We start from the raw sequence: 12,825 nt of genomic DNA on the forward strand, positions 1-12,825 counted from the left end.
AAGGAGAAATAAAATACTGACCCCAAACTACAGAAGTTTTTCATTTTAAATAAATGCTGTTCTTTTTTATTATTATTCATCAATGAATCCTAAAAAAAGTATCACAGGTTATGAAAAAAAAAGATATTACTGTAAGCAGCACAACTGTTTACAACATTGATAATAAATCAGCATATTAGAATGATTTCAGGATCATGTGACATGATGGAGTAATGATGCTGCAAATTCAGCTTTACCATCACAGGAATAAATTACATTTAAAAAAATATTAAAATAGAAAATCTTTATTTTAAATTGTAATAATATATTCACAATATTACTGTTTTTTCTGTATGTTTGATCAAATAAATGCAGAATCTGTGAACACAAGAGACTTCTTTCAAAAACATTAAAAATAAATTATTTTTAAAACTTTTGACTGGTACTGTATGTATGTGTGTGTGTATGTATGTATATATATATATATATAATTTCAGTTAACATTTATTTTATTTCAAGAAATGAAACTGTTTTTAGTTAAACAGTAGTTAACCCTGTATTTAAGAAATATATTTTATTTAGAGATAAGCAGTTAGGGTTAGGGTTATACATATAACTCTCATAAGTCAATGAGATCGACAAATGCAAAGTACTTGGAAATTAAATGAAGTTGAGATAATAAAGTAATGCCACATCACAATTTACTATTTTCAGACATTTTTAATTTTAAACCACAATTTAAATAAAAAAAAGTCAAAGAAAGTATATTTAATAAATTGCACAAATATTACTACTGTGATCTAAGCACCAACAAGTTCAAAGAGAGAAAAAAAGTTATTCATAATTAACAATATCAGAGTCTAGAGAGAATAGTACAAAAAGTTATATTACTAGAAATCAAACAAAAACACTAATTTTAACAACATACAACACAAAACGTATGGAAGAAGGTAACAAATGTTGAAGTGGAGTGAATACTGGTCCCACGCGGAATTAAAGTCTTATTTGGACAAAAGAGAATTTCCCATTAGTAAGGCCGGTCTCTGCGCTCATGCCTGTGATCTCCCCTGAAAAACACACAACAGAGGCACTAAGATACATTTGTCACTTACTGGTGAATATGTTGAAAATCAGTTTTCTACCAATTAACATTTTAAGATGTGCAACAGTGTGAATCATCAGAGCATTCACCTTGAGTCCATCTTGCCAGGTCCGAATCCACCGCGGTCACCTCCCTTCCCTCCTCTGAAGCCCCCTCGATCACCACCACGACTGCGGAAACCACCTCGATCGAAACCGCCTCTGCCCCTGTCTCCACCAAAACCACCTACAAAAATAGGTGCATTTAAGCAGCAATCCACTATCTCTAGTAAGTCAGATGCTGCCACAAAATCTAGTTCATTTTCACAGGAAAGATCCTCTTTACCTCCAATCGGCGACATTCCACCTCCACTTCCTTCCGGTTTGGGAGCTTTGCACTGATTACACTCATTTCGCCATGAGAAGTTTAAATTACCACATGTTCTGCATACGCACAAGAGAAAAGCACAGAAAATATGAATTTATCAAGTCAAGTGAAATTTATTAATACAGCACCTTTCCCAATACATTTTTGGTTTGACAAAACAACTGCTTCAAATCAGCCTTCCAGAAAATCATAATCTTAACGTTTATAATATCTTAATGCCTTATAGTCACATTTAGCAGTATTGGACATACTTTTATATCCAACTAGAGATGCATGATAATATTTACACCTTGCTACAAAATAATTTGTAAAGTAGTAAGTAAGTGCAAACGGATTACTTACGGATTTGAACATTTCCAGTCTCCTGCTCTTTGCTGGCCGCCACCGCCATTACCACCACCGCCATTACCACCACCGCCATTACCACCACCACCATTGTCACCACCACCGCCATTGTTACCTGGGAAGCCACCACCACCTCTGCCTCCCCCAAATCCCCCACGGCCCATTGGCCCTGCAAGAAGAGAGCGAAAACCCAAGTCAGAAAAACAAAACAGAGACTAAGAGAGGGAGAGAACCTAAAATACCTCCTCGACCACGACCACCTCTCATGCTGCCACCGCCGCGTCCAAATTCAGCTCTGCGAGTGGCGAAGGACACCTTGATTGGATTTCCATTAAAATCTTTACCTGAGGGGAAAAGATGAATGTGACTTAGACTGGACAGACGCTCTAAAAACTCCAGCTTTGTTTTAGAAAGTAGGCACTTGTGTGGTTCTCTTTCAACATACCATCAAACCAATCAATGGCTGCTTTTGCTGAAGGGGGGTCATCAAATGAAACAGTAGCCTCCCCTTTAAGCTTCCCTGACTCTCTGTCTGTATATAGATTTATCATGGGTAATCCTGTCTTCTTATTGATCTGTGTAAAAAATAGATATTATGACAAGGAGAACTATAAAGGTAGCTACAGCACAATGGAACTTTTTGCTTTTCCACCTTGATGATGCCGATCTGTTTAAAGAAGTCTGCAACTGAGTCCACAGTATAGTTGTCTCCAAGACCTTGCACAAAGATGGTGTTGTTGTCAGAGTTATCCTGCTCCTGCACTGTAACAAAAAATTTAAATTCATAATCATGTTTGAAAATCGTCTAATAATGCAAGTAGCTGCAGTAAGCAGTTGCCGTATACTTACTATTTGGCCCACCAGCTCCATGATCCCTGGGCCCTTTGAAGTGAAAGGAACAGTTATTAATATTACGCATGTACACAAAACATACGATTTACAAACACTTATTACTCATTCGTAATCCTTTGACTTTTCTTTAATGGGGTCATATACATCTGTACAATAAATTATAATTTATGCTCCAGATACAGAAAGCAGAACCTGATGGAAATCTGTAGCAGCATATTTGACTAAACGAGAGTGCCAAGCACCAACCAACACTTTCTAAACATTGTTTCTTATCAACATGACTCGTTTTCAAAATTGACAAAACTGGCCAAAATTCAAATAAGTCCAAGGACTCAATTAGCAGATTCTTTCCTCCCATACTGATAGCTGTAGCTTGATTTATCCTCATACGTTAACCGAAATACATGCCGGACAACTTCATGTACTTGCTTTTATATCACAAATCTCTCATTTTCTGGAAAGCTGTAAACCATGCAATAACCATCTGATTCAAACCCCTGCAAAACCATCCGACCATACGTTTACAGTCTGCTTTGCAATGAGCAGCTATTGGGTCTTTTGTTGTTGTTGGTTTTTGTCATCTCATTGGTTGTATGTAAAACATGCATAGCTAATAAGGACAACTTTGAACTGAATACCACTTTGCAACCAGTCACATGTCATTCACCTTTTTTATTAAGAACCTAGTAACTCCATTAGCACTGAACACCACAGCAATCTGTGACATTACGACCCATTTCATCAATGACAATATGTTCATAGGCCATGTGATAAGGTTCTCATTCTCCATCCCACAAAAGATGATTTCCAAACAGCCAATATGTCAGACACTGCTCAATGCTTTTTGTCTATGAGTGAATCTAGACATTGGATTTCCCAGCATAAGCAACCATTTTCAACTTTTATTCAACCACAAGTAATTTAGATAACCATTAGAATAGTTACCAACACCACTGATGTTTTAAAGAGATTACAATGATCAATGATGAACCACAATCTTACACATTATACCAGTCTAATCAAAAGAATAATATTGAAACCCAAATGGTATACTTTCAGTATTAGTAAATATGACCATGACTCACTGTATTAAACAGACGTTCCTCAACTCTAAAGCGTAACAGCCTTTAAGACCACCTTTAAGTTCACAATTCATCATCTTCAGCAAATATTCCTTCCACATGAAACCCATGACCATTTTTACTGGATCTAGCTTCATTTCAAATTGTATTGTAAACGACCCCTTGTTATACCTTTAGATTCTTTTTGAGGTAGTTACCAGTTAGAAACAGTGTAGTGAACACAAGCATGTTGGTTTCCAGCTGGTGCTGACATGTTCAAACAATTATGAACATGATATTCATATTTCAAACTGTGTGATACACTGTGGAAAAAAAAACAGATGTGTAATTTAAATCCTTCCATCTCCAGGCCTCCATTCCTGTTGTTTTAAATAACTTTTTCATGTACTTTTTTGTGTGTAGAATTATTCCATTAGGACCTTCAACAGACCAGTACAACCCTAAAACCACCGGACACAAATTAATTTGAACAACCAGAACAAAAGAATCCAGATGTTTGCCACATTAGAAACCTTTTGAAAAGCAAAAGTGCTCAGAGTATAAAATGGGTGCTCCAAAAAAGGAAATTCCAAAAAACAAAAACAAAAAAACCCACACATATTGGAATCGTCACGATAAATTCCAATAACATTTTAAAAAATTGACCAAAAATGAAAACCAGTAAAAGGTACAGGAATTTTTTTATTTAAGTTTGATGAATATTTTGAATGTTCAACATTCTCCCAGACATTTGAAGACATGCCGTCCCACACTGTACAGCTGATAAAGGTATGTGCATATCACCGTTACTGTCCAGCCACTAAAAAACAATACTGCCACAAGCATTGAAGTCTTTTTTAACCACAACTGACTTTATTGCACATCAGCTGGAGCATGGTGCGAGGGTCGCGGGATTTATTCCCAGGAAGCTCATACTGATAAACAAAAATATTAACCTTGAGTGCATTGTAAGCTTCTTTTTGATTAAACCGTCTGATGAATGCATTAATGTAAAAAAAAAAAAAAAGAAAAGAAAAGATTTTGGACTTTCAGATATACCTGCCCAAACACGTATTAACAACCATTTTTCATGTTTCTGATCAATAGATTCTACTTCATTTGAAATTCCAGATCTCCAATTCCAGTAATCGCCTGTGAAAATCCATCTAAAATAAATGAATAAAAATCTAATTTTAAACTCTGAAAATTACATTGTATACCTTGTCGTTTGTGTAGTAAACACTAATAAGAGAATGTATTTGCTGAAAAATTGCACTTACAGGGATAATTCACCAAAAAAAAAATTATTCTCTTATGTCTTCCATTGTGTTCCACAGAGGACAAAGTCATTGAGATTTGGAACTACATAAGACGACAGAATTTTTATTTTTAGGTGAACGATCCCATAAGGTCTTTTACTAGAACGGTTTACAGACGACTTTGTTTCTACCTTAACCGTGCATAATGAGAAAGCTGTTGCTAAATGTATTAAAGCGTAGTTGTTTACCACTTATATTTACCACACACACAAGGTGGTTATCGCATTCATTTCAGTGTATCCCTTTAAAAATATAACGCAAATTTCTATGTGACATGACCAGACACCCACTCCTCCCTCTTAGACCAGGCTCTCTTTAAACCCCTGAAGTTCCTTGTTTGAAGAGTTTGTCACTTACCACCAAACTTATTGAATCCTCCACGATCGCCCATTCTGACGGAGAAGGAGAGAGAAGCAAGACGAATTGAAGGTTGATGAGGGTTGTGCCCCATTTCACTCTTGAGGCTGGAAAGGGCCCACCCAATCTCCATCATCCTTTCTACAAGTTTCCCGTTGCCCCCTTTCTTTTCTGCTCCCTCTCACTAGGTTCATCTTTCCTCATAACCCATTAGGGAATTTTGGAAACCCATTTGATATTCCTTCCCCAAGTCATGCAGGCCCTCTATCATAACCATTTGGCCTATTTTGCTCAAAAGAATTACCATATATTTTTTACCATGCAGCTTTGCAGTGCATCTGTGAACTCAATCATTCTTTCACCAAATCAAGTATTTTCTTTTATCAGTTTGAAGGTACATCTTTAGCCCAGGACCTTCACCCATTATATACCAAACGGTTTCCGTGTTCTGTTTCTTTGGACAGAAACTGCATACACTGCATTCAGTTTTGCATTAAAATTAATAGACATAACTGATGTGACCACTCTCCCCCTTTTGGATTAATCCAGCTGTTCCATACTGTTTTGGGATCCTTTTAAGATTTGAAAGGACCCTTAAACTTTATTAATAATCACACATTCCTTGTTTATTCTTGACTAATCTTCACTTCCCCAGTTGTCTAGAGCCTGTGTTTCTGTTTTATCTTCTTCAATAGGAAAAGCCTAAATCGCTGAACCTTGTAGAAAACAGCCTAGGAGGAGATTTAAAGATTCATTAAAGCATTGCAACACACAATAATCCTGTAGGAGAGGATGGAGAAGGTTTAGAGAACAGGTGAGATCACAGCCAGATGGGATTGATCTGCTGCTTCAAATAATTATGCTAATGTAACATTTTAACCTTAACTTGCCCGAGTTTATTATTTTGGGGGGTTTGTAAAAGACTGTATGTTCTTGAAACTACGGATGCACCAATACTTTACTTGGCTGATACCAGTGAGACTTTTTTCCAAGCACATTTAGGGTTGAATGTTTAAAATCTTCCTGAACTGTTTACTTTGCTGATCACCAGGGCATCTGGGGATGACAAAATGGAGCACAAGCAAGAGTTTTAGCACTCTCTCACTTATGTTCTCTCTTTTGCCCATTAAAAACATCTGACTGAATGAATCCACTGAAACAAGTCAAACACCTCAACGTTACTTTTGAAATTCTAGAAAATTCTAGGAAAGCATCTATAGTCATTCACAATATGCTTCATGTTAACGTTTTTTAACGGCATCAGAACATTTTAATATTGTATCCAACCTGATTACTAGTATCGGTGCATCCCTACTTAAAACTAATTGCATACTAAAACATAAAACCATTACTGAAAAATGGGAAATCATAATGAAAACAATGTACTATACTGCTAACACTATATGTAAACAAAACGTAAATAAAACCTAAAAATACAATGAATTATAATAATAGTAAACTCCTGTCCTCGTCACAATGTGGACGTGTGAAGGAAAACGTGATGCGATGCACTCCCATAGACAACTAGTAAAATTATCAACTTTTTGCCACAGGACAGACCACCTATAATTATTTTTTTTTGTTTTTTTGCCGGTAAGTCAACGATTAACAGATTCTTATTAAAAAAAACAAAAAAAAAAAAAAAACCCTGGTCATTCATTGCAACTTCTGATTAGTTTTTGTTCAATATTATGTGAACCTTTGGCTGGTTCCATCTTGTGAAGGGTGTAGACACGGAAATATTCAGCACACTGGCACCGACTTAACGTCATGCATCATTTTAGGTAAATACATGAATATGAGGATCACCAATAAATCATACACCAGACCATTCTGGCTCCTGATTGGACAAATTTTCTGTATTCAGTATCACTTTTTGTCCATATTGCTGTTTTAAGTAGACCGAAACTTTACACCCCAAATCAAAACACTTTATCTGTAGTTTACCGTGGTCTAGGCCACCATTTACTTTCAGCCCAGCCAGTCGATGTGGTGTAACACCGTTGGCTCTATTTTAACCTTTTACCTGAAAGTGTTATTTTTTCCCTAAATGACACACTGATGCATACATGTGAACTTTATGTGGTGAAGGAGATGAAGAAGAAGTGTGTGATATGAATGTTTGCTTACCCCATTCCTCCTCTGCCACGGGGTCCTCCACGACCACCTCTGTCAAACCCACTCCCTCCTCGACCTCCAAAGCCACCTCCACGACCACGTCCACCTCTACCATCCAGGCTATATCCGCCATCCTGACCACCATAGCCTCTTCCTCCTCCATCCCCACCACTCACTGGTGGGGAATCCTGGTTGTAACCTAGAAATGAAATACAATATATTTAAATGGAAATACATTACATGTCTACCTTAAACATTTAAGCCTTTCATTGTAATCGCTTTTTGAAATAACTTTTTGAGTGGAGATGTACAACATCTTGATACCATATAGGTTATTGACCAGAATTAGGGCCTATTTACACCTGGACACTTCATGCATTTTCTCTGATCAGATAGCTATTCGATAGTGAAAAGACAAGGTGTAAATGCCCTCCGAAACACATTTGAGATGGATTTAAATCTCATCACTCAAACCACTTCAGGAGGATGAAACTGGACAAGCGTAAATGCATCTGGCTGTTGAAACCACATACATTTTACTCCTCCCAAAATGTTAAAAAAATAAACGTGTGAGCGTGTTATAGGCTCCCAGTAGCAACATATCACAGCTCTACTGCAACACGAATCGCCACAGATATGGCCCGACGCACACGAGTAGCCCATCTCTTCAGCAAGCCGACGCGCAAACTGCCACAAAAGAAACTGAAAGTTAGCTGTCGCATCCTGAAGCTCAACACACAATCAACTTCATTAAAAGTAGTGAGACTAAATTATCTTACCAGTGCTGATGTCACTTTCTCTCCTATTGTGGTCTTTGACCTTGAAATTGCCGATGATAAATAAATTGCAGCTCATATACCTGTTGCTTTCGTTGACGTGAACTCCATTCAATTTGCATATACCGTAGGAATTGAAGAACAAATTTATTTACGTTTTGCAGAGACGCATTTATGTGGCCAAGTGTAAATGGAAGTTAACAAAATGGATAGCTAGCTATCCAATCAGTAAAACGCATGGAGTGACCAGGTGCAAACAGGCCCTTCGATATCAAATTTTGCATGCTCATTTCCTCTATTTTTACATTTAGACTACCTTTGCCGTCATCTTAATACTAGAATACACTACACGACTTTTGCCCCGATTTACAGTCTAGATGGGTTTACGCTAGTTACCGAAAATCAGAGCCAGTCTGAAAATCCCGTAGTGTATGATGGGCACAGACTCATATTTTCTAGTTTCAGACTAAGATTTATTCCAGTCAGAGAAAATAAAAAAATTTAAGCCAATTTTAGAACACGATTTGATTACATTTGTCATGCGCATTTGTGAGGAGCGAATATATGCGTGAGTTTGTGTTTGTAACGACTTGTAGGGTGTGATCCTCAGTCGTTAAGTGTATGATGCCCAGTTTGTCCTCTGTAACCATTTACAAAGTCAGCAAGTGAATGATGTTGTATGATGTATTTTAAAATATGTTCAGATTTTAAAAGTTGTGTACACTGTTAAATGTAATCTTCATAAAATTTAAAAATGAATATGCATTTTTCATACTGTATATTATAATGTTGTGATGCCTAAATTCACTGGTAACATGATTTGATTTTTTTTTAATGTAGACAAAAAAGTATAGAATTGTAATATTTCTTTAAGAATTTTTTAATAGGTTTTTAGAATTCGATTTAATAGTCAATAAGGTCTGTGGTTACAATTACGTGTTTTGTTCTACAACATAAACATGAATATTCAGACCATTGAACTTTTTAAAAAAGCAAGTTGCTAACAAGTTTCTAAATATAGAAAATGCCAATTCTCTAGTCTTAGAATTAGAGACCGAACAGCTTTATTTTCTATTACCAAGATCGTTATATAGCGAATCAAATCAAACTTCTATATGTTAACTTGCTGAAGGAATCTCTCAAGCTCACCTCCCTGTCCGTGCTGATTTTGTTGCCCATAGTTTTGAGGTGGAGGAGAGCTGTAATTGGAAGATTGGTTGTAAGGACCTCCTCCATGCTGAGGGGGGGACTGGTGTTGGCCCCCGCTACCCCCATATCCACCGCTCTGTCCTCCACTGCTCCCATATCCTCCAGACTGACCCCCACTGCCACCATAACCACCCCCACCCTGCTGCTGTTGCTGCTGACCGTAGCCAGACGACTGGGAGCTGTTCCCATAGTTACTGAAACACAAAATAGGTTTAACATGTTCTTATCAATAATGCCATATTCTGGGCATAACAAACCTAGAATTTAGACACACTGACAAAAAGATTCACCAATGAAATCTCACCCAGAGACAGACGAAGTAGCAGATTGATGCTGGTTATATCCTGAGTAAGAAGACTGCTGGTTGTATCCTCCACTTTGAGCTGCTGGAGGCTGGCTGCTGTTATTGTAGCCTCCAGAGCTGTACGACTGACTGGATTGAGTATAGCCCTGAGAGGGGGGCTGAGACCCATACCCTCCTAAAAAAGATAAAGTCGCCATGAAATGGAAGTTGTGATAGTCTTTTCTTGCCTATTGTGAAGTATATACCGAGTGAAACTGCTTCTTGAACAAGAAAAAAAATGAAGGGCAGGATTGGTTCATTGTGGTTTGCTACTGCTGTGATCTCATGTGAGTGACAGGTTGCCCCGCCCCAGTAAACACATCAATGTTGCCAAATCCGTAGTTTTCCCACGTAATTGGACTACTTTTACACTGTTGCCACGGGTTGTTTTTTTAGTTTGTGGGTTTAAGCAACCCTCTCCACCCCCCCCCCCCCCCCCCCCCCCCGTTTTGGTTTGGTTTGGTTTTGGACCGGGTTTTGAATAGCATTGGACTGGTTTTGTTACGCAAACCTGGCAACCCTGAAACATCATTTGAAGAGTTGTAGCAATTGGTATGTGAAGTTATTTTGATGAAAGAATACGAGGGCACATGAAAACGGATAAATCATTTAATATTAAATACTGCATTATTCCATAAAAAAAAGAGAATTGTTCATTTTGATTTCATGTTGACTTTAACTTTCACAGCATTGCCGTATAATACCTGACTGGGACTGTCCATAATTGGAGCCGTATCCACTCTGATTATAAGGAGCAGAGCTGCTCTCTGAGTTTTGGCTGTATCCTCCTAAGCTCTGCTGGCTGTAGTTTTGGCCAGGGGGTTGACTGTAACTCTGGTTGGACTGTCCTCCATAGCCACCATAACTGGGCACAACAAAATCAATTCATTTTTTTAATGATAAATGTGAGAAATCTTACGATAAATGCAATATTACGATAAGACTTTGGAAAGGATGCATTTAACTTACCCATGGCTTGAGGTTTGAGCATAATCTAAAGCGAAAAGACAATGTACATTATACATGGTGTTTATTTTTTGTTTTTTAGTAATTTATATATACTGGCAAGATCATGAATCTGCATCTGATCAAAAGACTACATTGGCTTTGGGAAGATAGAGTACTAGTCTGGGGATAGTTCACCCACAAACGAACATTATGTAATATAATTATTTTAGAATCGTGACATTTTACCTGTATGAGTAACGTTTGTGGAACAAAAAATATGATATTTTGAGAAATTAGGCTACCCTTTTTTCTCCATACAATTAAAGTCAATGGTGACCAAAACTATATACCAACATTCTTCTTTCATGCTCCACAGAAGAAAGTCATACAGGTTTGGAACTACACGAGGATGAGTAAATGATAACAATTTTCATTTTGGGGTAATCTAACTATTCAACTAGACAAGCTCCCGTTTTAATAAATGAGCCCTCGCTCACAGTTCTGTAATCGTAATGGGGGCGTTACATTTTTTGTCGCGTCGCTACCAGTGTGATGTAGAGGATATGCCTGAATGTAGCTAAACTGAATTTAAATCGAGAAAATATTCAGTATGGGCTCAGGGTAAATTAGGTCAGTAATAGGACAAACCAGCTCAAATTGAAAGAGCTGCAAACAAAATGGCGGATGCCGACATGTTCTTTATTTCGCATTTTCACAAATATTATATATGCTCCAAATAGGTCCATTGCTTCTGTAACACGTACATTACATCACTTCGACATTTGTGAGTGAACAATACAAATGAAAATTACTAGGTACGTTTTGCATTAGATACTATGTTTCGTCAAAACCTAACGTTAGCGATTATAATAAAAGACAAATAATAATAGGCCTAATAAATACGTTGACCTATCTTACCATTTGACGCCATGATAGCGCTTGAAATCCTTTTAGGAGCTGATGCAGAAGCCCAATTTGAGCTCAGTCACCTTTGGTTATCATTTACCAACTGCGCAACTGTGCGGAGAGTGAGTGAGAGACTGATGAGTGACGCTGTTATGTTGTGTCGGTATGAGGTATGAACCTGCAGGCGGCGCAGGGTCATTCTGAGATTCGGTAATATTTCACCTTTTTAAGGTGGTGGTTCACCAAAATGGAATACTAAAAGCTTTTCACAATAGGCTACTTTGGTACGTTCATTATAATGAATAAAAAAATATTGCATTTAAATAATTTTTATCATAAAATAAATAATGTCTTATATCTGTACACTAAGCATGTTGTCATGTCCCTGAGGCACTTCACTGAATTTGTACTTAGAAAATATTTAACAAGATGTGCGCAGTGTCTAAAATGTTTGGCAATATTGTAAGGATTTATTTGTTACTTTCTTGTGAAAAATATTTTTCTAAAAAAAATGCAAGATATTTGATAAAAAACAGACTATAAAGTTGTGTCCCTCAGTCTGAACTCAACCCCATCACAACAACTATTCTCTGCACATAATAATTTAGACTCCACCCATGTGTGACATCATTTACCTCATTCAGGTCTCTTTAACAGATACCCCCCCCCCAACAAAAAAGGTAGGCTATATCTTTCACAGTGGTTCAGAAGATGTTTATGTTTATGTAGATATCATACTTTTTATTAATACTTTTGATGCTTATTATAGTCAAGGGAGGGTACTGTCAAATTTAACAACTCACCCCATCACATAAAATTTTATTTGAATCCATAAGTATATCCAATGTACTTAGTTCATTGTTGCCATACATGGTCTACTCTCCTACACTACAAGATGAGCATCACATATCTGTATATTTCTCATTGTTTCGGGATTGAAAACTTGTGACAGGGCTGAGTTTTTCAATTAATTTATGAATAATTTTAATTTAAAAAAAAAATACTCATGGTTTCAGTGAAGACATACTTACCAAAATCATAACTCAATTATTTTGTTATAAATAGAATATTTGATGTAATGTGTCTACTTAAAAAGCATGTCAGAAATGGCAGCAACAGCAAAGACAGTGTTGTGCATGCAAAT

The 12,825-nt window shown here is 37.0% G+C and overlaps 1 protein-coding gene across 2 annotated transcripts; it reads right to left on the minus strand.

The window, feature by feature from the left end:
- Positions 1 to 686: 686 nt before the first annotated feature.
- Positions 687 to 11,792, minus strand: fus (FUS RNA binding protein). 2 transcript variants are annotated; one of them, XM_056255234.1, is made up of 15 exons: positions 11,694 to 11,792; positions 10,797 to 10,821; positions 10,532 to 10,692; positions 9,789 to 9,963; positions 9,425 to 9,678; positions 7,512 to 7,698; positions 5,382 to 5,416; positions 2,642 to 2,674; positions 2,445 to 2,554; positions 2,238 to 2,367; positions 2,053 to 2,136; positions 1,790 to 1,961; positions 1,406 to 1,503; positions 1,171 to 1,306; positions 687 to 1,046 (listed from the first exon to the last, which is right to left on the minus strand). In XM_056255234.1, the coding sequence occupies exons 1-15, from the start codon at positions 11,704 to 11,706 to the stop codon at positions 1,007 to 1,009; spliced, it is 1,653 nt and encodes a 550-aa protein (XP_056111209.1). In that variant the 5' UTR covers positions 11,707 to 11,792; the 3' UTR covers positions 687 to 1,006. The 2 variants fall into 2 exon arrangements, with proteins under 2 accessions (XP_056111209.1, XP_056111207.1); XM_056255232.1 differs by having other exon boundaries at positions 2,035 to 2,136.
- Positions 11,793 to 12,825: the final 1,033 nt, after the last annotated feature.

Source organism: Rhinichthys klamathensis, unplaced genomic scaffold, assembly GCF_029890125.1.
Source record: "Rhinichthys klamathensis goyatoka isolate OS25496 unplaced genomic scaffold, OSU_Roscu_1.1 h1tg000119l_1, whole genome shotgun sequence".
Taxonomy (NCBI): Eukaryota; Metazoa; Chordata; class Actinopteri; order Cypriniformes; family Leuciscidae; genus Rhinichthys; species Rhinichthys klamathensis.